At 57.7% G+C, this 21,838-nt stretch overlaps 3 protein-coding genes across 5 annotated transcripts; all 3 read right to left on the bottom strand.

The window, feature by feature from the left end:
* On the bottom strand, nt 1–14,382 carry LOC127380200 (hemoglobin subunit epsilon). The gene is made up of 5 exons (XM_051608828.1): nt 14,113–14,382; nt 2,590–2,751; nt 1,793–1,908; nt 1,457–1,679; nt 1–230 (listed from the first exon to the last, which is right to left on the bottom strand). Exons 3-5 carry the CDS (start codon nt 1,882–1,884, stop codon nt 102–104), a joined length of 444 nt encoding a protein of 147 aa, XP_051464788.1. The 5' UTR covers nt 1,885–1,908; nt 2,590–2,751; nt 14,113–14,382; the 3' UTR covers nt 1–101.
* LOC127380193 (hemoglobin subunit beta) lies at nt 4,531–10,289 on the bottom strand. 3 transcript variants are annotated; one of them, XM_051608810.1, is made up of 3 exons: nt 10,172–10,289; nt 9,846–10,068; nt 4,531–4,792 (listed from the first exon to the last, which is right to left on the bottom strand). In XM_051608810.1, exons 1-3 carry the CDS (start codon nt 10,261–10,263, stop codon nt 4,664–4,666), a joined length of 444 nt encoding a protein of 147 aa, XP_051464770.1. In that variant the 5' UTR covers nt 10,264–10,289; the 3' UTR covers nt 4,531–4,663. The 3 variants fall into 3 exon arrangements, with proteins under 3 accessions (XP_051464770.1, XP_051464769.1, XP_051464768.1); XM_051608809.1 differs by lacking the exon at nt 9,846–10,068 and adding an exon at nt 5,660–5,882 and having other exon boundaries at nt 10,172–10,288; XM_051608808.1 differs by lacking the exons at nt 9,846–10,068; nt 10,172–10,289 and adding exons at nt 5,660–5,882; nt 5,985–6,173.
* A 553-nt stretch (nt 14,383–14,935) lies between the features above and the next one.
* Nucleotides 14,936–18,017, bottom strand: LOC127380191 (hemoglobin subunit rho). The gene is made up of 4 exons (XM_051608806.1): nt 17,928–18,017; nt 16,367–16,482; nt 16,031–16,253; nt 14,936–15,114 (listed from the first exon to the last, which is right to left on the bottom strand). Exons 1-4 carry the CDS (start codon nt 17,985–17,987, stop codon nt 14,986–14,988), a joined length of 528 nt encoding a protein of 175 aa, XP_051464766.1. The 5' UTR covers nt 17,988–18,017; the 3' UTR covers nt 14,936–14,985.
* Nucleotides 18,018–21,838: the final 3,821 nt, after the last annotated feature.

Below are 21,838 nucleotides of genomic sequence, written 5' to 3' on the forward strand. Positions count from 1 at the left end.
AGGCATTTATTTGGGGGTTATCACACCAAGGGCATCATCTCCTGGTGCTCCGAGGTGCTCGTGGTGGAGCTGGGACCCTTCCCTGGGCAGCCCCGGGGTGCTCAGTGGTACTTGCGGGCCAGAGCGTGGGCAACCACATTGACCAGCTTTTGCCAGGCAAACTGGCAAGTGGGGGTGAATTCCCTGGCAAAGTGGGAAGCCAGGACGATGACCAGGATGTCCCCGAGGAGCTGGAGGAGCAAGAGGAAAAGGGAGAGGTTAGTGCTGCTCTTCCCCTCGTGCTGCAGCAGGTTCTGGAGCAGGACCCTGAGTTGGGGCTGAGCTGTGGGACCCACAGCCTCTCCAGGGAGGCTCTGAGCTCCTGCTGCACACAACTCCAACCCCACCTGTCCTGCCACAGCTTTAGCTCTCAACAGCTTCCTCCTTTCTGCAAGCTCCATCTCCTGCCTCTCCTGCTGCAGAATTCCAGCCCCTGGTCCCTCTCCTTCCCCTCTCTCCCCATCTCCATGCAACCCACCCCCTGCCTTTCCTTTCTCCTGACTTCTCCCAGCCAGAGGCTGAATTCCCTTCCTGAAAGGACTCAAGCATAGAATCCCAGAATCCCAGACTGGTTTGGGTTGGAAGGATCTTAAAGCTCATGGGCAGGGACACCTCCCAGCAGCCCAGGCTGCTCCAAGCCCCATCCAACCTGCCCTTCAACACTGCCAGGGATGGGGCAGCCACAGCTTCCCTGGGCAACCTGGGCCAGGCTCTCCCCACCCTCACAGCCCAGAATTTCTCCTCATCTTCCTCCCCAAGAACCTTGAAACTGTTCTCCCACTCTTCTGGGGAGAGCAATTTGGCCTGAGACCCACCCTGCAAAATCCTGTTGTTTTTTTGTGTTGGTTTCTGTTTGTTTCTTCCTCTTTAGATGTAGATGAAGAAAACGACCCTTTTTTATTTAAAAGTGGTGAGGAGGAGGGAGTGTCCCAGCCAGCCCGTGCTGGGCAAGGCAGAAACCTGCCCCGTGGCTTTGGAGCAGGATGGCTGCTTCTGCTGCTGCGGAACCTTCCTCAAATGCTCTGCCCAGCTTCTCCTGCCTCCACCTCCAGCCCACAGTGCACCTCCCCCTGGGCTTCAGAGAACCACAGAACATCTCAGGTTGGAAAAGACCCACAGTTTGCTTCCTTTGTCCCCAGCCAGATCTGCCTTGGATGACTGTCTCTCCATACCTTCTCCTCCCCGTTTCTGTGCTGGTTACGAAAAATGGGACTTTTTATGAGAGAAAGTCACCCACACCCTTTCAAGCAGCCCTGCAGAAGCTGTCATCTCACTGGGGTGCCACGCAGGGACCCTGCCTCCCCCAGCCAAAGGAAGAACGCCAAGACAGGGGAGGTGACACCCCCAGTGTCAAAGCAAAATCTGAATTTCCCCACACGACCCAGGGACTGGGGCTGGGACTGAAAACCCAACTCACCCTGAAGTTCTCAGGGTCCACGTGCAGCTTCTCGCAGTGCAGCTCGGACAGCTTGGAGAAGGTTGTCTTGATGCTGTCCAGGTTCTTGATGGCTTCCCCAAAGGAGGTGAGCACCTTCTTGCCATGGGCACGGACCTTGGGGTTGCCGGTGATGGCCGTGGGGCTGGAGAGGTTCCCAAAGTTGTCAAAGAACCTCTGGGTCCAGGGGTAGACGATCAGCAGCCTGGGGAAGGGACAGAGGAGACACAAGCAGACACAGACAGGTTAATGCTCCCAAATGCAACTGCCACAGCTTCTCCATCCAGGGACGAGGAGCTTCCCAGGAGCTGGACCTACCTGGCCAGGGCCTCGGCGCCACATTCCTCCACGTTGACCTTGCCCCAGAGGCCGGTGATGAGCTGCTTCTCCTCGGCTGTCCAGTGCACCATGGTGGCAGGAGGCTTTGCTGGGAGCTGCGGGAGGACACGGAGCCTGTGGATGAGCTGCAGACCCCAGGGAGGCTTTTATCCCCTGCTGGCAGCTCCTCCCCGTCCTGCCCCGCGGGGCCATTGGCTGGGGACGGGGTGGGGGTCCCCAGCACCGGGGGAGCAGGAGGGGGGTCAGGGTGTGGCAGGCTGAGCAGGGGCCTCTGGTTATCCTGAGCTCAAGAGCTTTGTCCCTTCCCCTCCATGCAGGCTGCTCTCCACTTGGCCAGCCTGACGTGGGCCCCTTGGCAGGGGAAGGGCTGCACCAGGTCCCGGAGCAACTGGCCATCATGGTTCAACACGTCCAGGGGGCTCAGAGACTTGGCTCCCCCAAAAGACGGACTCATAGAATCCCAGACTGGTTTGGGTTGGAAGGGACCTAAAAGATCATCCTAGATCCAGCACTCTGCCACGGGCAGGGACACCTCCCAGCAGCCCAGGCTGCTCCAAGCCCCGTCCAACCTGTCCTTCAACACTGCCAGGGAAGGTTCTCTGCTCTGCTTAACCCCCCTCAGTGAAATGATCAAAGCCCTGTAAAATGCAGCCCATGGCACAGCAACCCAGAGGAGTTTGTCACCAGCAAACCCTGCAGGTACCTGCACTGCAGGTCTCCAGCCTCCTTGCACCACCAGGAGCTGTGGGCAGCTGGCTCGCTCATTAATGACTAACCTCCTAATTCAGGTTGTTTAACTGAGATGTTGTTGCCAATCCCCTGCAGTGCTTGTACCCCTTGCAGAGCTTGAACTTCTCCTCATCCTTTGACTTTGGGAGTGTTGGGTGATGAGAAGTTCACCATGAGCCAGCACCATGTCCTGGCAGACCAGAACCCACCTGTGTCCTGGGCTGTGTCACCAGCAGCGTGACCAGCAGGGCCAGGGAGGGGATTGTCCCCTCTGCTCTGCTCTGCTGAGACCCCCCTGCAGGGCTGGGAACAGCTCTGGGGTCCCCAGCACAGGAAGGACACGGAGCTGTTGGAGAGAGGCCAGAGGAGGCCCCGGAGATGCTGGGAGGGCTGGAGCAGCTCTGCTCTGGAGCCAGGCTGGGAGAGTTGGGGTGTTGAGCCTGGAGAAGAGAAGGCTCCAGGGAGACCTGAGAGCACCTTCCAGGGCCTGAAGGGGCTCCAGGAAAGCTGGGGAGGGGCTTGGGACAAGGGCAGGGAGGGCTGGGAGCAGGGGGAAGGGTTTCCAGCTGGCAGAGGGAGCTGGAGCTGAGATGTGAGGGAGAAATTCTGGGCTGTGAGGGTGGGGAGAGCCTGGCCCAGGTTGCCCAGGGAAGCTGTGGCTGCCCCATCCCTGGCAGTGTTGAAGGGCAGGTTGGATGGGGCTGCCACGTGCACGGGATGGAAACCCTTGTCCCTGCTCCCATGAAGGGGAACATCTGCTCAGCTCACTCCCACCTTGCTTGCAGGAGGAGACCTTCTTGTTCAAATGCTTCAGATGTCTCTGCACAAATTCTTTGAAAAATCACATTCATGTGAAAGTTTATGAGTTTCTGTTATTAAACCCCTGAAAAACCATGTAAGAATCTCAGGTTTTTGTGACCCTGGACACCTGACCAAGCCACCTCTCTGTGCCTGCCCAGACTCCCTGCATGAGCAGAGCACTTTGGGACCTGCCTGCAGAGCATCTTCTCACCTTCTCCGTGTCTGTCTAGAAACCAGAAACAAACCCCCCTTTCCTGCCAGTAAATTTGTGGGGGAAGGGGCATTTTGTGGGTCACAGAGGGCTTTTCACACCCTGCAGTGGGTCAGGCTGGGATGCCCACAGGGTGTGGAGGAGGCAGGGGAAGGTAGAAATCCTGGGACATGGACCTGTGCTCTCTTTTGTTCTTGTTTTTTTTTCTTCCCCCCCTCCTTTAAAAACTAAGAGCATTTTTTCATTTAACTGTTGCTTTTCCTGCCCCCTGCCCCGTTCTGACAGCGCTTCCCATCCTGGGACCAACCTCTGCCCTGCAGACACTGGAACCCCCCAAGCCCCCCACCCCGTGTGCACAGGGCGTTAATTGTCACTGACAATTAATACCCAGCACCATTAGCAGGACAGGCCCCCCCACCCCCACCCCCCAATTGCAGGATGGGCGGCGCAGGGTGAAAACGAAGCTCATAAACAAAGTCTGGGCAGGTCTTGATAGCAAAATGTTTATCTAAAACCTCCCCCCCCGCCCAGCTGTCTGCTTGGCCAGGATGAGTCAGCTCGTTTCTCGCAGGCTTCTTGCCAGGAACCAGCCCCAGTAGGTGAAAGTCTTCAATTTGTTTATCCCTCAATCAAATTAAACCCAAACACGACACCCCCCGAGTTCCCCTCGACGTGCAGGAAAAGGTTTAGGGGAGACCTGTGTAGAGCAGGGATGGTGGGTGGACTCGGTGACCCCGAGTGAGAACCTCCCCGTGCCCACCGAGGTGGCACCAGCAAGTTGTGTCCACCCTGTCCTCTCCGAGTGTGCTTTCCAGGGGCAAATCCCACACAATCCCCTGAAAAAGAAGCCCCCGCGGAACCAAAGGGAGGTTTTTTTGGGGGGGGATTTTACGTGAGCAAGAGACGCTCTTGCACAAGCTGCCACCCCAGGTGCCCCCCAGCCCCTCCAGCCCGGCAGGGACACACGGACACGGTGGAGGCTTCACAGGATGAGCTTTATTTGGCTGTTAGAAGCTGTCGGCTGCGGGTCAGCGTGTCGCCACAGGGCATGTCACGACAGGGCATGTCACGACGGGGCACGACACGCTGCCGGGGCTTTCCTGCTGCATTTAGTGGTACTTGCGGGCCAGGGCGTGGGCCACGGCACGGACCAGCTTCTGCCAGGCAGCCTGGGCTTCAGGAGTGAAATCCTTGGCGAAGTGGGAGGCCAGGACGATGATCAGGATGTCACCCAGGAGCTGGGGGGACACACAAGAGCACCCTGGGGTGAGCAGCACCCAGAGCCCGCAGAGTCCCACAAACACACTCCCACCAGACCCAGGGAAACCTTTGGGGAGCTTAAAAACCTCCCCCGGGTCCTTAGTAAGATGGACCTCAAACTTGTTCTCTGCTCTTACTAAGATTCAGGTTCTGCTTCTGCCATGGGCAGAGGAACTGAAGATCCTGTGAATTTTGATTATATGTTTGGTCTTTCTCCCTTCTGGCTCCCTTTGGGAGTTCCTCCAGAGCAGCAGACCCAGCGGGGCCATCCCTGGGCACCAGAAATGAACGATGATGATGATGGGGGAGATCTCGGCCAGCCCTGGTGACAAATGTGGAGGTGACTTCCCCACTCAGGAGCTCTCAGCTGCAGAGTGGTGGGACCTAAATCTCTCTTTCCCTCTGGATCTTGTTCCTCTCCTGTTTTTGCCATGAAGCCACCACCCCTTGCCTCTCACTCCTCTCCCCCATGCCAAGCTTTGCTCTCGCTCCTTCGCTTTCCCCTTGGCTCAAACCTCTTCTTGCTCAGCAACCACTTTCCCTTTCCTCTCCCTCTCCTTTTTCCACATCAAAAACAGCCTCCTCTCCCCCTCCCCACATCCCTCCAGGGGGTCTCTCCATGGCCATCACCTCTCTGCCCCTTCCCTGCATTCTCCCTGAGCTGCAGGTGGGTCCCTTGCCCTCTCTGTCCTTCTGCATCTCCCTCTCACCCCAACCACCAGTCCCTCGTGCACCAGCAGGTCCGGGGTGAATCCCTCAGGTGCTGGGGCTGGGGGTTAGGAGGAAAACTGCCCAGGGAGACGTGGTGGGGAGGATGGGTTCCTTGGGTCAGGAGCACAGCTCACCCTGAAGTTCTCGGGGTCCACGTGCAGCTTGTCGCAGTGCAGCTCGGACAGCTGGGCGAAGGTTGACTTGATGCTGTCCAGGTTCTTCACGGCTTCCCCGAAGGAGGTGAGCACCTTCTTGCCATGGGCACGGACCATGGGGTTGCCAGAGATAGCGGTGGCACTGGAGAGGTTCCCAAAGGAAGCAAAGAACCTCTGGGTCCAGGGGTAGACGATCAGCAGCCTGGGGAAGGGACAGAGGGACACGAGCAGACACGTTAATGCTCCCGTCATTGGAGGGGTTTCTCCATCCAGGGATGAGGAGCTTCCCAGGAGCTGGACCTACCTGGCCAGGGCCTCGGCGCCGCAGTCGGCCACGTTGACCTTGCCCCAGAGGCCGGTGATGAGCTGCTTCTCCTCAGCTGTCCAGTGCACCATGGTGGAGGGTGATGGGCTGCGTGTGGCTGCCGGCGGCTGCGAAGGTCTGCGGGCTCTCGCTCCGGGGTCGCACGCTGGCGAGCGGCTCTGCCCGGCCCCTCTTTTATACCCTGCGCTGGGCCCCTCCTCTTCCCCGGGCACCCCCCCATTGGCTGGGTCCCCAGGGGGGGCCCTGGCACCCCAAGGGAGGGGACACAGCGGCAGGGTGGGGCTCCAGGGCAAGATGCCCAGATCCACCAGCAGGACGGGCTGGCGAGCCGCCCTCCGCCTGCCTTTGATTTCCAGCTCCTGCTGGAGGGTGGCATTTATCTCCACCCAACGTCCAAGCACGGTCCAGAAACCCTCAGAGGAAGGTGTGTGCAAGGCTTGGTGCCCCTGGATGGTGTGAACCAAGGCTTGGTGCCCCTCAGATGATGCAAACCATGGTGGGCTTCGTAGTAGAAGACTTGGACCTGGGGCTGTTGTGTCGTCCCTCTGAATCACCCAGCGGCGTGTGAGCGGTTTCTCTTTGTCCTCTTCTCACAGGACCTTCCAGGCTTTGGGTTCTCCTTGTTCTCTCCTGTCAGCTGTTCAACAGTTTGCCAACTTGAGGGTAACAGTAAGAACCCACGGGGCAGTGGCAGCTGGAGAGAGCTCCTGTCTCAAAGAGCCTGGTAGCAAAGGTCAAAGAACTCCAGACTGGTTTGGGCTGGAGGGACCTTAAGGTCATGGTTGGACCTCTAAGGTCACTGAGTCCAACCATCAACACACACAAAAACCCACAAAAAAACCCAAGCAAAAAACCCACAAAAAAACAAACAAACCATACCCCACAGCAAACAAACAAACAACACACCAACCCACAACACCAGCCAGCAGAGCATGTCCTGAAGTACCAAATCCACACGGCTTTTGAGCACCTCCAGGGATGGTGGCTCAACCACCTCCTTGGGCAGCCTGGGCCAGGGACTGACCATTCCTTCAGTGGATCATTTCAGGATCATCCAGTCCCACCCCTGCCATGGGCAGGGACACCTCCCAGCAGCCCAGGCTGCTCCAAGCCCCATCCAACCTGCCCTTCAACACTGCCAGGGATGGGGCAGCCACAGCTTCCCTGGGCAACCTGGGCCAGGCTCTCCCCACCCTCACAGCCCAGAATTTCTCCCTCACATCTCAGCTCCAGCTCCCTCTGCCAGCTGGAAACCCTTTCCCCTGCTCTCATCCCTCCCTGCCCTTGTCCCAAGCCCCTCCCCAGCTTTCCTGGAGCCCCTGCAGGCCCTGGAAGGTGCTCTCAGGTCTCCCTGGAGCCTTCTCTTTTTCCACTAGCAAAACCAAAGCCCCTGAACACTCTCCATGCCACACAGAGGACCAGGGCTCCCACAGCCTCCTGTCCTCCTTCCAGACTCACAGCATCCCCAGGGCACCAAGAGCAGCTGAGGGACACGTTTGGGGTTTCTGGATGGTGAATTCCTCCCACGCCCTTATAGGGGAGGACGCAGAGGTCTCCAGAGCAGCTCTGCACTAAACCCAGCTCTGCTCAGCGTGGAGGGCTGGGGGGCAATGTCATCCCCAGGTCTGGCCCCAAGGTCCTTTGGCCAAGCCCCCCTATGAAGTGAGGAGGCAGAGGGCAACCAGTGCAGCCATCAGAACCCATGGACAATGCAAACATGTTCCTCCATGGTCATCCAGAGCTGGTTGGACCAGCTGTCATCCCTGGGTCCGACAGCTCCATCCCTGGCCCCAGTGCCTGCATCCCACCCCATCACCTCCAGCCTGCTGTGCTGGGAGCAGGAGCAGACGTGCAGCCCCGGGAGACCCAGATGCCTCCCCCACCACTCGGGAGGACCGTTGCTCCTCCAGCTGCCTCCTGCTGGGCCAGGCTCTGTCTCCTGCTCCACATCTGCTCAGACCACAAGGTCAGGTTGTTCAGGGCTCTGAGCAACTTGATTTGGTTGGAGATGTCCCTGCTCACTGCAAGGAGGTTGGGGCTAGATGAGCTTTTAAGGTCCCTTCCAACCCAAAGCTTTTGATAATTCTATGAGTTGATTATTCCCCAGCTCTCCTGGAGCTCCTGTGAGTTAACACCTTGCAGGCAGCTGGTGTGCCTTGGGTTAGAATGTTTCCCTTCAGCATTGCTTGACCTTGAACTCCTTGAGATGGAGCTGAGATGTGAGGGAGAAATTCTGGGCTGTGAGGGTGGGGAGAGCCTGGCCCAGGTTGCCCAGGGAAGCTGTGGCTGCCCCATCCCTGGCAGTGTTGAAGGGCAGGTTGGATGGGGCTTGGAGCAGCCTGGGCTGCTGGGAGGTGTCCCTGCCCGTGCGGGGGGGGCACTGGGTGGGATTTGAGCTCCCTTCCCACCAAAACAATTTCATGATTCAATGGAAGTCAGATGTAGGGACCAGTGAAGGCAAATGCTCTGTCCTTCCTGCACGTGAAACCAGCAATCTTGTCATATTTTTTGCCACCCTGGTTGTGTCTGTTACATTCTGCCTTTACTGACCTTGGAACACAAATGATTTAGAGAAAACCAACCCAAACCAGAACCAAAAAGGGTGGTTTTCCTTCATGAAGGGCCACAAACAAAGGACCTACTCTCCCTGCCCATTTTCTTACAAGGGTTTGTTTCACTTTATCCTGAAAAGATGTAAAACCTTCAATCCAAGGACATTGCCTGATGCCTCAAAGAAGCACCAGAGGATTTCTCTTTGTATTTTGTGGTGTGTTTGCTTGGGTTTTTTGCCTTGACTGTCCCCCTGGATCCTCCACCTTAGATAACCCGCACGACCCCCTCGACTCATCTCCCCCCCGTGTTGTGAGCAGCCCCCTCCCCAGCCCCACCTGGGGTGGTCCCCAACCCCTTCCCACAGAGAGGCTGAGACCTCCTCACAGCTGGAGCAGATGGGTGTTTATTTGGCAGCCAGAGACCAACAGAACCAGAGGGTGTTTCCCCGTGAGCGGGGACGTCTCCGAGCAGTGGTGGGGATGCTCAGTGGTACTCGTGGGCCAGAGCATGAGCCACCACACGGACCATCTTCTGCCAGGCTGCCTGGCAGGCAGGGGTGAAGTCCTTGCCAAAGTGGGCGGCCAGGACGATGATGAGGATGTCACCCAGGAGCTGGCAAAGGGGAGAAGGAGGAGCCATCAGCCCGGTGCTGCCCCCGCCTCCCTCCCCACCCTCCCACCACCCGCCTGGACATGGGGTGGTGGGGAATTCACTGCAAAGCAAGGAAGGGATTTACCCCAGTGCAGAGCAGCAGGCTGCTGGCACAGCTTGCACCTCTGGCACTCCCAGGGTGCTGGGACATGCCAGGTGCTCCTCCCCAAACATCTCCCTTTGCCTCCTGCGCAGTGTCCTCCCTCCGCTTGGACCGGGTTTGTCCCCTCCTCAGATCCCTGCCCACCCTCCTGGCTCACATCCCCCCCTCTGCCCAAATTTAGTTTCTCTCCTGGTTTAGCCCTTCCATCGTACCCAAGATCAGCTTTTCCCTCCAAACCCTGCCTTGATTTCTTCCCCTCTGCCCTCTGGCTGCTCCAAGCCAACATTGTTTCCCACCAGCACCTCTTGGACTCTGTGTTTCATCCCCATCCACCTGGTCCCTTCTCTCACAGATCCCACCCCATAACTCCTCTCTATTCTCCCCAGATATTCACTCCTCCTTCCCCTTCACCCTCCCTGCCCTCAGCAGCCTCAGGGTTTCTCTCCAGGTCTCACTGTCAGACTCCTCAGAGACCCTGAAGCCCGTGCCAGAGAACAAGAACCTCTGCCCAGATGGGTCCAAGCACAGCTCACCCTGAAGTTCTCGGGGTCCACGTGCAGCTTGTCACAGTGGAGTTTGCTCAGCTGAGCAAAAGATTTCTTGATGCTGTCCAGGTTCTTCACGGCTTCCCCGAAGGAGGTGAGCACCTTCTTGCCATGGGCACGGACCATGGGGTTGCCGGAGACAGCGGTGGAGCTGGAGAGGTTCCCAAAGGAAGCAAAGAACCTCTGGGTCCAGGGGTAGACGATCAGCAGCCTGGGGAAGGGACAGAGGAGACACGAGCAGACACGTTAATGCTCCCGTCATTGGAGGGGTTTCTCCATCCAGGGATGAGGAGCTTCCCAGGAGCTGGACCTACCTGGCCAGGGCCTCGGCGCCGCAGTCGGCCACGTTGACCTTGCCCCAGAGGCCGGTGATGAGCTGCTTCTCCTCGGCTGTCCAGTGCACCATGGTGGAGCAGGAGGGTTTCCCTGGGGCTTCCCTGAAGAAGGACAAGAAAGTGGGACCCGATGCTGCCCCAGGGATTTTTATACACTAGCAAGGGGCTTGTCCTAATCTCAGCTCACGTAGCTGCTGGTTGGGGCTGGGGAGGGAGCTGGGCTGCTGGAGGAAAGATAGCAATTTTGGATGGTGTCCAAGGGGGAAAAGAGGCCCTTTGCCCCCTCTGCCTTGGAGGGGACAACCAGCATCTCCAGCCCCTGCGCTTGTACCTGAACCTCCAAGTGCCCGGGGACCTGCCGGACCCTGCCCGGCTGGGGGGTCCAGCTCTGCAGGGACAGCCTGGGCTGGGGCTGAGCAGGACAGTCCGACCCAAGCACATGGGCAGGGAGGTTCAAAGAGCTTGTGCTCTCTGCCTTGACCATGTTTCCAGACTCTTAATAGTGCATTGGTGCCCCAGAGATTCATCCTGAACAGCTCTAGGCATAGAATCTCAAACTGTTTTGGGTGGGAAGGGACCTTAAATCCCACCCAGTCCCACCCCTGCATGGGCAGGGACACCTCCCAGCAGCCCAGGCTGCTCCAAGCCCCATCCAACCTGCCCTTCAACACTGCCAGGGATGGGGCAGCCACAGCTTCCCTGGGCAACCTGGGCCAGGCTCTCCCCATCCTCACCCTTGAGCCCTTACGGTCTCAAGGGCAACATCAGACACATCACTCAGGACAGTCAGTCCCACCTAGAATAATTTCATTATGGAATTGTTTTGGTTGGAAAAGACCTCCAAGATCACCCAGCCCCACTGTTCCCTATCCCTGCCCAGGCCACCCCTGCCCCGTGTCCCTCAGCACCATCTCCAGGGCTTGGAAACCCCCCCAGGGATGGGGACTCCCCCCCTGCCCTGGGCAGCCTGGGCCAGGCCCTGACAACCCTTGCCAGGAAGGAATTGTTCCCCAGATCCAACCTCAGCCTCCCCTGCCACAACCTGATGACAGCAGGAATCCGAGACCAGGCTGTGCTCTGCAAAACCAGCCCAAAGTTCATTTTATCTGCTGTCCCTCCAGGAGGAGGAAACCATTCATGGCATTTCAGATTTTCAATGCTTCATTACTGTGTGGGGCTGGTGACTGGGTGGCTTTGGGGCTCAGTTCTGAGCCTGATCAACCCAGAAGGCAGAGCCCAACAGGCAGCTGTGCACGTATTTTCAGCCTGCTGGCAGAAATCTGCAAGAAAACCTTGTCTGCGTGGCAGAAGTGGAATTATTTTGATGTATCAGGCACCCACAGTGACAAACTCTGCTTACATCAGAAAATAAAAAGGAGTTATTTTGATATTTCATGTACCTCCCACCCCGAAGACATGGGCTCTGCTGGCAAAGCAGCATCTCTGCTGCCTGGGTTAGATTGCTTGTTCACATCAGCCCGTGCAGCCCTCAGAACCAGCCCTGCAGGGATCCCCTCTCCCTGGGCTCGGGATGCAGCGTTTCCTCTGCTCTTCTCCTTGGCAACTGTCTTTACAAATCTGAGGAGCAGATTCTCTCTTATCTGCCTGCTCCAAATAAAACTGTCAATAAGTTCTTCCAGCCTTACCCCTGGCCACTGGCATTTCTCCCTGCAGATACCAGACCTTAAAATCTGTGGCTGTTTTTTCCACCCTTTTACTTGACTGGGCATCTAGATCCAGGGGTTTCCTTCTCACAGGGGAGGCTGTAAAAAATGAAATTCTTCTTGCTAATATAATTTAGCAAACAGGGTCCTGAAGCACTTAGGGACTGTGGCAGGGACTGCAGCTCCTCCTTGCCCGTCTGTGGGCAGCAGCATCTCCTGAGCTTGTGGACAACAGGTGGCCAAGGAGCCACCAGCATCCTGGCTGTGTCACCACAGGGTGGGCAGCAGGAGCAGGGCAGGGATCGTGCCCCTGTGCTGGGCACTGGGGAGGGGGCACCTGGAGTCCTGGGGGCAGTTCTGGGCCCTCAGGACAAGAAGGACATGGAGGGGCTGGAGCGTGTCCAGAGAAGGGCAAGGGAGCTGGGGAAGGGGCTGGAGCAGAAGGAGAAGGGGCTGGAGAACTTGTGAGGAGCAGCTGGGGGAGCTGGGGGTGTCCAGCCTGGAGCAAAGGAGGCTGAGGGGAGACCTGCTGGCTCTGCAGCTCCTGAGAGGAGGTTGGAGCCAGGGGGGTCGGGCTCTGCTCCCCAGGAACAAGCGACAGGACCAGAGGGAACGGCCTCAAGTTGTGCCAGGGGAGGCTGAGGTTGGATCTGGGGAACAATTCCTTCCTGGCAAGGGTTGTCAGGGCCTGGCCCAGGCTGCCCAGGGCAGGGGGGAGTCCCCATCCCTGGAGGGGTTTCCAAGCCCTGGAGATGGTGCTGAGGGACATGGGGCAGGGGTGGTCTTGGCAGGGTTGGGGGAGCAGTGGGACTGGAGGATCTTGGAGGTCTTTTCCACTGAAAACCATTCCATGACTCTGTGTTCATCCCATCCTGGCAAGTGATTCCTTCCAAGTGCTTTGAACCTCATCTCCCACAACTGCAGTTGCCCCGGGGCAGTTCCAGGTGACAGGAAGAAAAACCCTGAGGTTAAACTCCCTGTGAAAGACTTCCAGGGGCTTCTTAGTTTGAAGATTGGTCAGACATGGGGGGAAACCTGCTGCTATGGCCAGCCCAGAGGCTGCTCACAGCCATTGGGCAGTGGCCTGTGATGCCCTCAGAGACACGAGCTGAAAGCAGATACAGGCTTGAATGTGCCAATGAGGATGGAGGGTGATCTGAGGGAGGACAGCACATGCTGCCCAGAGAATGGTTGGGCTGGAAGGGACTTGAAAGAGACTTTAGTTCCACTAGATTCCATTAGATCCTGTGAGGGTGGGGAGAGCCTGGCCCAGGTTGCCCAGGGAAGCTGTGGCTGCCCCATCCCTGGCAGTGTTGAAGGGCAGGTTGGATGGGGCTTGAAGCAGCCTGGGCTGCTGGGAGGTGTCCCTGCCCATGCAGGGGTGGGACTGGGTGGGCTTTGAGGTCCCTTCCCACCAAAGCCATTCTAGGGATCTGTGATTTTCCCAGAAGGTAAACCAGCCACTCTTTCTGTCTGCCCAGGGTGTATTTCACTGTGCTCAGGACTCTGCCCTCAAGCATCTGGCTGCTCCTTTTGGTGTGGGTGGAAGGTCCCATCAGTTGTTCATCTCTTGATGCCACCCTGGACCATGCCCACTTCCATGGACTGGAACATTCCCTTTTTATGGATCAATTGACCTCATTGCTCTCTACAACTCCCTGAGAGGAGGATGTAGGGAGGTGGGATTGGCCTCTTCTCTCAAGTGGATAATGACAGGACCAGAGGAAATGGCCTGAAGCTGCACCAGGGGAGGTTTAGACTGGAGATTAGAAAGAATTTCTTTACCCAGAGAGTGGCTGGACACTGGAACAGGCTGCCCAGGGAGGTGGTGGAGTCACCATCCCTGGGAGTGTTTAGAAGAAACAGAGATATAGTGCTTAGGGACAGGATTGAAGCACTGAACCGGTAGATTAGGTTATGGTAGGGGGAGTCAGGTTATGGTTGCACTTGATGACCTTCAAGGTCCTTTCCAACCAGGATGATTCTATAATAGGATGAAGAAGAATTCTACACCATCCCAATGGCAGTGAAAGGCAGCTGCAGTGACAGCCTCTATGAAACCAGCAGCAGTTCCTGGTCACTCTGATTGCAGCAGGCAGTGTCCCAAGCCAAGCTTTACCAGAGCCCTTATCAGCAGCAGTGGCAGCTGCACCAGCCCCTGCTGCTCTGGACCCAGGCCAGGCCCTTCTCTCTCCTCTGGAATGTCTTGTGTCTTCAGACAGCAGGACTCAAAGTTGATGGGAGCCCAGAACCCACCCGTGTCCTGGGCTGTGTCACCAGCAGCGTGACCAGCAGGGCCAGGGAGGGGATTGTCCCCTCTGCTCTGCTCTGCTGAGACCCCCCTGCAGGGCTGGGAACAGCTCTGGGGTCCCCAGCACAGGAAGGACACGGAGCTGTTGGAGAGAGGCCAGAGGAGGCCCCGGAGATGCTGGGAGGGCTGGAGCAGCTCTGCTCTGGAGCCAGGCTGGGAGAGTTGGGGTGTTGAGCCTGGAGAAGAGAAGGCTCCAGGGAGACCTGAGAGCACCTTCCAGGGCCTGAAGGGGCTCCAGGAAAGCTGGGGAGGGGCTTGGGACAAGGGCAGGGAGGGCTGGGAGCAGGGGGAAGGGTTTCCAGCTGGCAGAGGGAGCTGGAGCTGAGATGTGAGGGAGAAATTCTGGGCTGTGAGGGTGGGGAGACCCTGGCCCAGGTTGCCCAGGGAAGCTGTGGCTGCCCCATCCCTGGCAGTGTTGAAGGGCAGGTTGGATGGGGCTTGGAGCAGCCTGGGCTGCTGGGAGGTGTCCCTGCCCATGCAGGGGTGGCACTGGGTGGGCTTTGAGGTCCCTTCCCAGCCAAACCAGTCTGAGATTCTATGGGCCACCCCATGTGCTCGGGGGTGCAGGACCAGCAGGCAGCAGCAGAACAGGCTGATGCCTTTTGGAGAGAGCCCAAAAAGCCAAGGGAAGGAGTCAACCCCTTGGCCAGCCCTGCTGCCTTTTTTGGAGAGTGATGGCCCCAGCAGCCCTCAGCCCATTTTCCCCTTTCATCTCCCTCCCTCCCCACAGGCAGCCACAGACACACGGGAACACACCAAGCAGTCCAGAAGATGTGGGGGTTTTATTGACTGTTACAGACACATCTTCCTCCGGGGGGTTAATGGTACTTGTAGGCCAGAGCATGGGCCACCACACCGACCAGCTTCTGCCAAGCAGCCTGGCAGGCAGGGTTGAAGTCCTTGGTGAAGTGTGCGGCCAGCACGATGACCAGGATGTCTCCCAGGAGCTGGAGAGGAGAGGGAAAGAAACCAGGTCAGCACGGTGCTGAGCACAGGGCCCAGCAGCAGGGGCTGGAGGATGTGACCCAGGGAAGCTTTTCCAGCTGCATGCAGAAGAAAACAGCCCTGTGCTGAGCACATGCACCAGTGTCCACCTGCTCTGCCTCTGCTGCTTCTCACACTTGGAAATAAGCTTCATTTTCAGACATTTTCTGTCTTTTTAATTTTTTTTTCTTCCTGCCATTCAGCCCCATTTGAGCAGAGGGGCAGGGGGGCATCTATCTCCCAGGTCCCCACAGTCAGGCTTAAACAGGGAGCGAAACAGAGGCCACCAGCTCCATCCAGCCCCCCTGATCCCTCCCAGCCTGACCTGCTCCTGCTTTTCACCCACAGTGACTTCTCACCCCCCTGCACCCTGATCTCTTTCACTTCATTCCCCTCCCTCCTCTGCTGACTTTGTCCCCACGCTCAGATCCATCTCTACTCCCACCCTGCATCCCTTCCCACCAGTGAGCAGCCTCAAACCACCCAGCACTTGCTTTTCCCTCTCCTCCCATGGCTACCAGCCTTGGAAAACAGGGAGATGAAGTGGTGCCCATCAGTGGGGCCAGGAGGTCCCATGGCACCCACATGGTGTGATTTCCCTCCCCTCTTCCCTCTCAGCCCCACTTGGCCTCCCAGGATCCTTCTCCCACTTTTCCCTCTTATGGGCCCCCAGAACCATCTCCCTCAGCGTGTCCCCAGCCCCCTCACAGCCTGGAGCGTGGCATTTCCCTGGCATCCTCAGATCCCCAGCCTTCCCTTGGCCCCAGTGTCCATCCCAGGCATCCCCTTTCCATTTGGTAACAAAACCTGTCATCTCTGCTTGTTTGAAACCCTCCGGGCACCAGAGGATGGAGGGAGAGAAGCCCAGGAGCAACTCACCCTGAAGTTCATGGGGTCCACGTGCAGCTTCTCGCAGTGCAGCTCGGACAGCTTGGAGAAGGTTGTCTTGATGTTGTCCAGGTTCTTGATGGCTTCCCCAAAGGAGGTGAGCACCTTCTTGCCATGGGCACGGACCTTGGGGTTGCCGGTGATGGCCGTGGGGCTGGAGAGGTTCCCAAAGTTGTCAAAGAACCTCTGGGTCCAGGGGTAGACGATCAGCAGCCTGGGGAAGGGACAGAGGAGACACGAGCAGACACAGACAGGTTAATGCTCCCAAATGCAACTGCCACAGCTTCTCCATCCAGGGACGAGGAGCTTCCCAGGAGCTGGACCTACCTGGCCAGGGCCTCGGCGCCACATTCCTCCACGTTGACCTTGCCCCAGAGGCCGGTGATGAGCTGCTTCTCCTCGGCTGTCCAGTGCACCATGGTGGCAGGAGGCTTTGCTGGGAGCTGCGGGAGGACACGGACCCTGTGGATGAGCTGCAGACCCCAGGGAGGCTTTTATCCCCTGCTGGCAGCTCCTCCCCATCCTGCCCTGCGGGGCCATTGGCTGGGGACGGGGTGGGGGTCCCCAGCAGTGATGGGTCGGTCTGTCCATGGAGTGGTCAGTCTGCAGTGAGGTGTGGTCTTCAAGGAAAAAGCCCTGACTGGCTTAACAGGCCTGCTCAGGTCACAATTCCCCCTTATCTCCCTCTCCTTCCCCTCCGAGACCGCCTGCTCAGCACAGGCGTGCACAGTCATCGAGTCATGGAATGGTTGGGGTGGGAAGGGACCTTAAGGATCAGCTTGTTCTGACACCCCCTGCATGGGCAGGGACACCTCCCAGCAGCCCAGGCTGCTCCAAGCCCCATCCAACCTGCCCTGCAACACTGCCAGGGATGGGGCAGCCACAGCTTCCCTGGGCAACCTGGGCCAGGCTCTCCCCACCCTCACAGCCCAGAATTTCTCCCTCACATCTCAGCTCCAGCTCCCTCTGCCAGCTGGAAACCCTTCCCCCTCAGCCCATAACCCCCTGCTACTAAGTGGGTACCTTTCAGCAGGTGACAATGTGGAAAACATCCCCCTGTCAGCCCAGTTCCTGCACAGCTGCACCATGTGCTGGAGCTCCATGTTTGGTGGGAATGACACCGAGATCAGCTCCTGGCGCTCCCGGACTCACGGGATCCCTGTCCATGCCAGGACAGGCTGGAGCCAGGGCCAGGCTCCTCTGCCCTCTCATGTGCAGTGTCACCAAGGCAGGTCCTTCCCTGGCTGGGACATTAAATGCCTTGTAGAAGAGGAGCAGTACCCAGACCATGTTACTCCCAGACCATTCCCACCCATCCAGGGTCTGACCAGAGGCTTTGGTTTGGCTCTGGGTGTCACGTTCCCCTTGAGCTACGTGGCTCTTCTCCTGGCTTTCTGCCCTTGGGTGGAGGTTTTCTGCTCAGGGAGGCAAAGCCACCACATCTCAGGTGCTGGGCATCCTGACAAGACCATGGACTTTGGGCAGTCCAGGAGGTTTCACCCAGGCCTCTGGCCCATTCCAGTTACAGATCCATACTGGTCCATCCATCTCATTGGAGCCACACTGAGCAGTGACACAAGCCCATCCATACAGAATAGATTCATAGAACAGTTTTGGTTGCAAAAGACCTTTAAGATCATCAGGGCCAACCACCAGCCCAACTCTACCCAGTCCTGTGCTAACCCATGTCCCTCAGCACCACATCTCCAGGGCTTGGAAACACCTCCAGGGACAGTGATTCCACCACCTCCCTGGGCAGCCTGGGCCAGGACCTGACAGCCCTTTCAGGGAAGAAGATTCCCATCATATCCAAGGTAAAACTTCCCTGGCACAGCTTGAGGCCTTTTCCTCTTGTCCCATCACTTGTAACTTGGGAGAGGAGACCAACCTCCTGTTGCTCCCACCTCCTCTCAGGAGGTTGTTGAGTAGGGTGGTAGTTGTGGAGCATGATCCAGCTGACGTGTTTCAGGCTTCAGCTCCTTGCCACAGGCTCCTAGCAGGCATTATTTATTTTTATATATATATATATATATATATATATTTAAATTTCTGGCTCCCAGGCCCCTGGGGCAGCCTGATAACACCTTGTGGAGCCCAGGCTGCTCAGAGCAGATAAAGGTATCGTGCGGGTGGCCAGGGCTTGCTGTGAGCTCCTCACCTACAGAGCAGACACTTGGTCACACGCCCTCGGTTCTTCAGGAGACCTGGAGGCTTCAGAAGTTGCTAATGCTCACTGAGGCAGGACCCCAAGAGTGAGATCAAACAGAAACCCACAGGCACATCCCCTCGCCCTGTAGTTGTGGTTTCCTGGCCAACCCGCCCTGAAAACTGACCCCAAGTCACGTCTGGGGCTGGTGTTTCCAGCCTTGTCTGCCACGGGAACCCCTTCCCAGCCCTGCAAAGCTCAGCCTGGGCAGGGAAAAGATAATTATGTTTTCATTCTGCATTTGGGCCAGCTGTGGGGGGGTGGCAGAGAGCAGGAGAAGCAGGAAGCTGGGGCAGGCAGGACAACTGCCAACACAGAGGCCTGGGGGAGAGCAGGAGCTGCAGCAGTACTGTTCAGATTTTTTTTTTTAAAATGTGGTTAATAAATGCTGCTCTCCTGGGTTGTGCAGAAAAGCAGGCAGGGACAGGGGTGTCTGGAGGAAGCTCAGGTCCCAGCCCCACGCTTTGACCGGTTCTTGCAGGTGCAGCTGTGGGACCAGGACCACTCCTTCACAAGATGGTTAAGGTTGGTCCCACAGAAAGGAGAAGGCAGAGGGAGGAGGAGGAAGAGAGGCTGAAGGAGTTTGAACTGTTTTATCCAGGCAAGGTCATTTGGAGCTGCTGCTCTGTATTGATCCCTTTGAATGGCTCATTTTATACCCACAGAAATGCTTGAAACTCCTTAAATCCTGTAGGATGGGGACTCCGAGAGGAGAAATAGCAGGTGAATCATAGAGTCATGGGATGGGTTGGCTTGGAGGGACCTCAAAGCCCATCCAGTGCCACCATGGGCAGGGACACCTCCCAGCAGCCCAGGCTGCTCCAAGCCCCATCCAACCTGCCCTTCAACACTGCCAGGGATGGGGCAGCCACAGCTTCCCTGGGCAACCTGGGCCAGGCTCTCCCCACCCTCACAGCCCAGAATTTCTCCCTCACATCTCAGCTCCAGCTCCCTCTGCCAGCTGGAAACCCTTCCCCCTGCTCCCAGCCCTCCCTGCCCTTGGCCCAAGCCCCTCCCCAGCTTTCCTGGAGCCCCTTCAGGCCCTGGAAGGTGCTCTCAGCTCTCCCTGGAGCCTTCTCTTCTCCAGGCTCAACACCCCAACTCTCCCAGCCTGGCTCCAGAGCAGAGCTGCTCCAGCCCTCCCAGCATCTCCGGGGTCTCCTCTGGCCTCTCTCCAACAGCTCCATGTCCTGGAATCAGCCACCTGAATGTCTTGGGATCATACTGGGGTCTTGTACACGTCGGGATGTGAAGAGTCCATAACAGCAGCCACCTTCTACAGCCTCTCTGGGCTGTACATTCCTGGGGGGGCTTCACCCTGCTCCTACCCCCCTGCTCCCTTTGGCTGGGTCCAGTCCAGCACTGGTGCCTTGGTTTACTCTGAAGTCCAGAGCTAATCCCCCCCCCACCCCAGCTAACCCAGGCACCCTGCAAAAGGTTCCTCCAGAAAATGGGGCTTGGGACAAAAGGGGACGTCAGGTTTCTGCCCAGGTGAACCCCCAGGTGGGCAGCAGAGCAGAGCCTTGCAGCAGCAGGCTGGTCTGGATCACCACAACTTGCACAGCCTGCCCTGGCTGGGACTGCCTGGTTACCAGCCAGAATGTGAAAGCCAAGGGGGATTTCTGAAAATTCAGTTTCTTTATTTTGCTTACAAAGGGAAGGGAGAAGGGGAAAGGCCACGGGCAGGGGGGAGGTCTGGGCACACCATGGAGGAGGTCAGAGCAGATTTGAGCTGATGATAATAACAGAGCCCGTGTTGTTACCACAAGGAGAATGGTCTGGTTTAGCTGTGGCTCATCCCCAGACACCCCCCTTTCAGCACAGAGACCTTCCAAATTGTTGCTGTGCCCTCACAATAAACCAAGGGGAAAAACTTCAGCTGCAGGTTAAAGGGATTCTTCTCTGCCCCAAAGCTGGGTCTCTAATTTCAGGATCTGGGTTTAACCTTTTAGGCCTGACTCCAAGGGGTCTGGAGCACCCCTTGCTCTCCCTGCCCTGAATTTCATGTCACTTAATGACCTATTTATCACCCGAGCACGGGGCTCAGTGGCTCATTGACTTAGAGCCTTTTACTGCATTGCTTTCAGTTTTGTGGGGAATTTCCTGGGTCTGAAAGGGGGGTCCTGGGTGACCCTGCCTTGGGGCTGGTTGCACCAGAAATGCACAGAGGACCTTCAGGGCACAGCAGGAGAGGTGACCTGACCCTCCTCATCCCTCCCAGTCCCTCTGTCCCTGTGAAGGGACTCAGCAGGGTGTTCTCAGCCCTAAAGCCAGGCCAGTGTCAGGGGCTGGGGGGGTCAGAGCTGAGGCAGGTGAGGGGGTGAGAGGAACCAGGGCAGGCATAAGAGCCAGGATAGTCAGGGAAAAGCTACAGGTTGAATTGAACAACTGCTGAGTTGTCCCTCAAGGGAAGAACTCAGGCAAAAGCCCTCAAGAAACAGGCAAATAAAGCTGTTATTTTTATTCATGACAAGATCCCTCCAAGATGTCTCAATTTAAGGCAGCATTTCTGCTGCCCATAACCAAGCTGAGGGTTTCCAGGCACCCTCACCCTCACTGGGGTTTTCAGCTCCAGAAGGGCAAGGGCTCCTGGAAAGAGGATCCAGCCTGTGTCTTCCAACCAGAACCTCTGCCCTGGGCTGCAAAAGGAGCCCATGGGAGCACTGGGCTGGAGGGGACACCTGAGTGGGACAGCAGGAGTGAGGGATGTGGCTGGTGGAGCAACTTCCAGTGCCTGAAGGGGCTCCAGGAAAGCTGGGGAGGGGCTTGGGACAAGGGCAGGGAGGGCTGGGAGCAGGGGGAAGGGTTTCCAGCTGGCAGAGGGAGCTGGAGCTGAGATGTGAGGGAGAAATTCTGGGCTGTGAGGGTGGGGAGAGCCTGGCCCAGGTTGCCCAGGGAAGCTGTGGCTGCCCCATCCCTGGCAGTGTTGAAGGGCAGGTTGGATGGGGCTTGGAGCAGCCTGGGCTGCTGGGAGGTGTCCCTGCCCATGCAGGGGGGGGCACTGGGTGGGATTTGAGGTCCCTTCCAGCCCAAACCAATCCGTGGTTCTGTGATTCCCAGGGTGCAGAGGGGAAGTGCAAGGGGGATGAGGCAGCCAGGTGGGGTGTTCCAGCTGTGACCAGATCTGCTGAGTCTCCACAGCAGCACACCTTGCTGCCAGCCCAGAGCAGGGCTCTGCTTTGCTTTGCTGTACTCAGGCTGGGGCAGTGTCCCTGGCCCCAGCAATGTCACACAACCCCCCTCTATCAGCCTGAGAGGGGCTGGTTGGGACCCCACCACCCGGGCCCTCTATCAGCCCCACCAGCCCATCCCCACCCACGCCCTGCAGCCCCACTCCAGATACACCACCCTGGCTGCAGCCCCAGATAAAAGCCAGCACGCAGATCTGCTCCAGGTGGGACAGCCTGTTTTCTGCCCCTGGGTTCAGCAGAATCATGGGATGGTGTGAGTTGGAAGGGACCTGAAAGATCTAAAACCCCTGCTGTGAGCATCATCAACTAGACCAGGCTGCTCCAAGCCCCATCCAACCTGCCCTTCAACACTGCCAGGGATGGGGCAGCCACAGCTTCCCTGGGCAACCTGGGCCAGGCTCT

The sequence above is a fragment of the Apus apus genome, chromosome 1, assembly GCF_020740795.1.
Source record: "Apus apus isolate bApuApu2 chromosome 1, bApuApu2.pri.cur, whole genome shotgun sequence".
In the NCBI taxonomy this organism is placed as follows: domain Eukaryota; kingdom Metazoa; phylum Chordata; class Aves; order Apodiformes; family Apodidae; genus Apus; species Apus apus.

Excerpts from the sequence above, each read along its gene's own strand:
- LOC127380191 (XM_051608806.1), bottom strand. The coding sequence starts at position 17,987 with ATGCTCCACAACTACCACCCTACTCAACAACCTCCTGAGAGGAGGTGG. Across the intron at positions 16,483-17,927 it reads GGAGGTGGGAGCAACAGGAG|CTCCCAGCAAAGCCTCCTGC; the intron begins GTTGGTCTCCTC and ends GTCCTCCCGCAG. Across the intron at positions 16,254-16,366 it reads GGCGCCGAGGCCCTGGCCAG|GCTGCTGATCGTCTACCCCT; the intron begins GTAGGTCCAGCT and ends TCCCTTCCCCAG.
- LOC127380193 (XM_051608810.1), bottom strand. The coding sequence starts at position 10,263 with ATGGTGCACTGGACAGCCGAGGAGAAGCAGCTCATCACCGGCCTCTGG. Across the intron at positions 10,069-10,171 it reads GGCGCCGAGGCCCTGGCCAG|GCTGCTGATCGTCTACCCCT; the intron begins GTAGGTCCAGCT and ends TCCCTTCCCCAG. Across the intron at positions 4,793-9,845 it reads TGGACCCCGAGAACTTCAGG|CTCCTGGGTGACATCCTGAT; the intron begins GTGAGCTGTGCT and ends GTGTCCCCCCAG.
- LOC127380200 (XM_051608828.1), bottom strand. The coding sequence starts at position 1,884 with ATGGTGCACTGGACAGCCGAGGAGAAGCAGCTCATCACCGGCCTCTGG. Across the intron at positions 1,680-1,792 it reads GGCGCCGAGGCCCTGGCCAG|GCTGCTGATCGTCTACCCCT; the intron begins GTAGGTCCAGCT and ends TCCCTTCCCCAG. Across the intron at positions 231-1,456 it reads TGGACCCTGAGAACTTCAGG|CTCCTCGGGGACATCCTGGT; the intron begins GTGAGTTGGGTT and ends TTGCTCCTCCAG.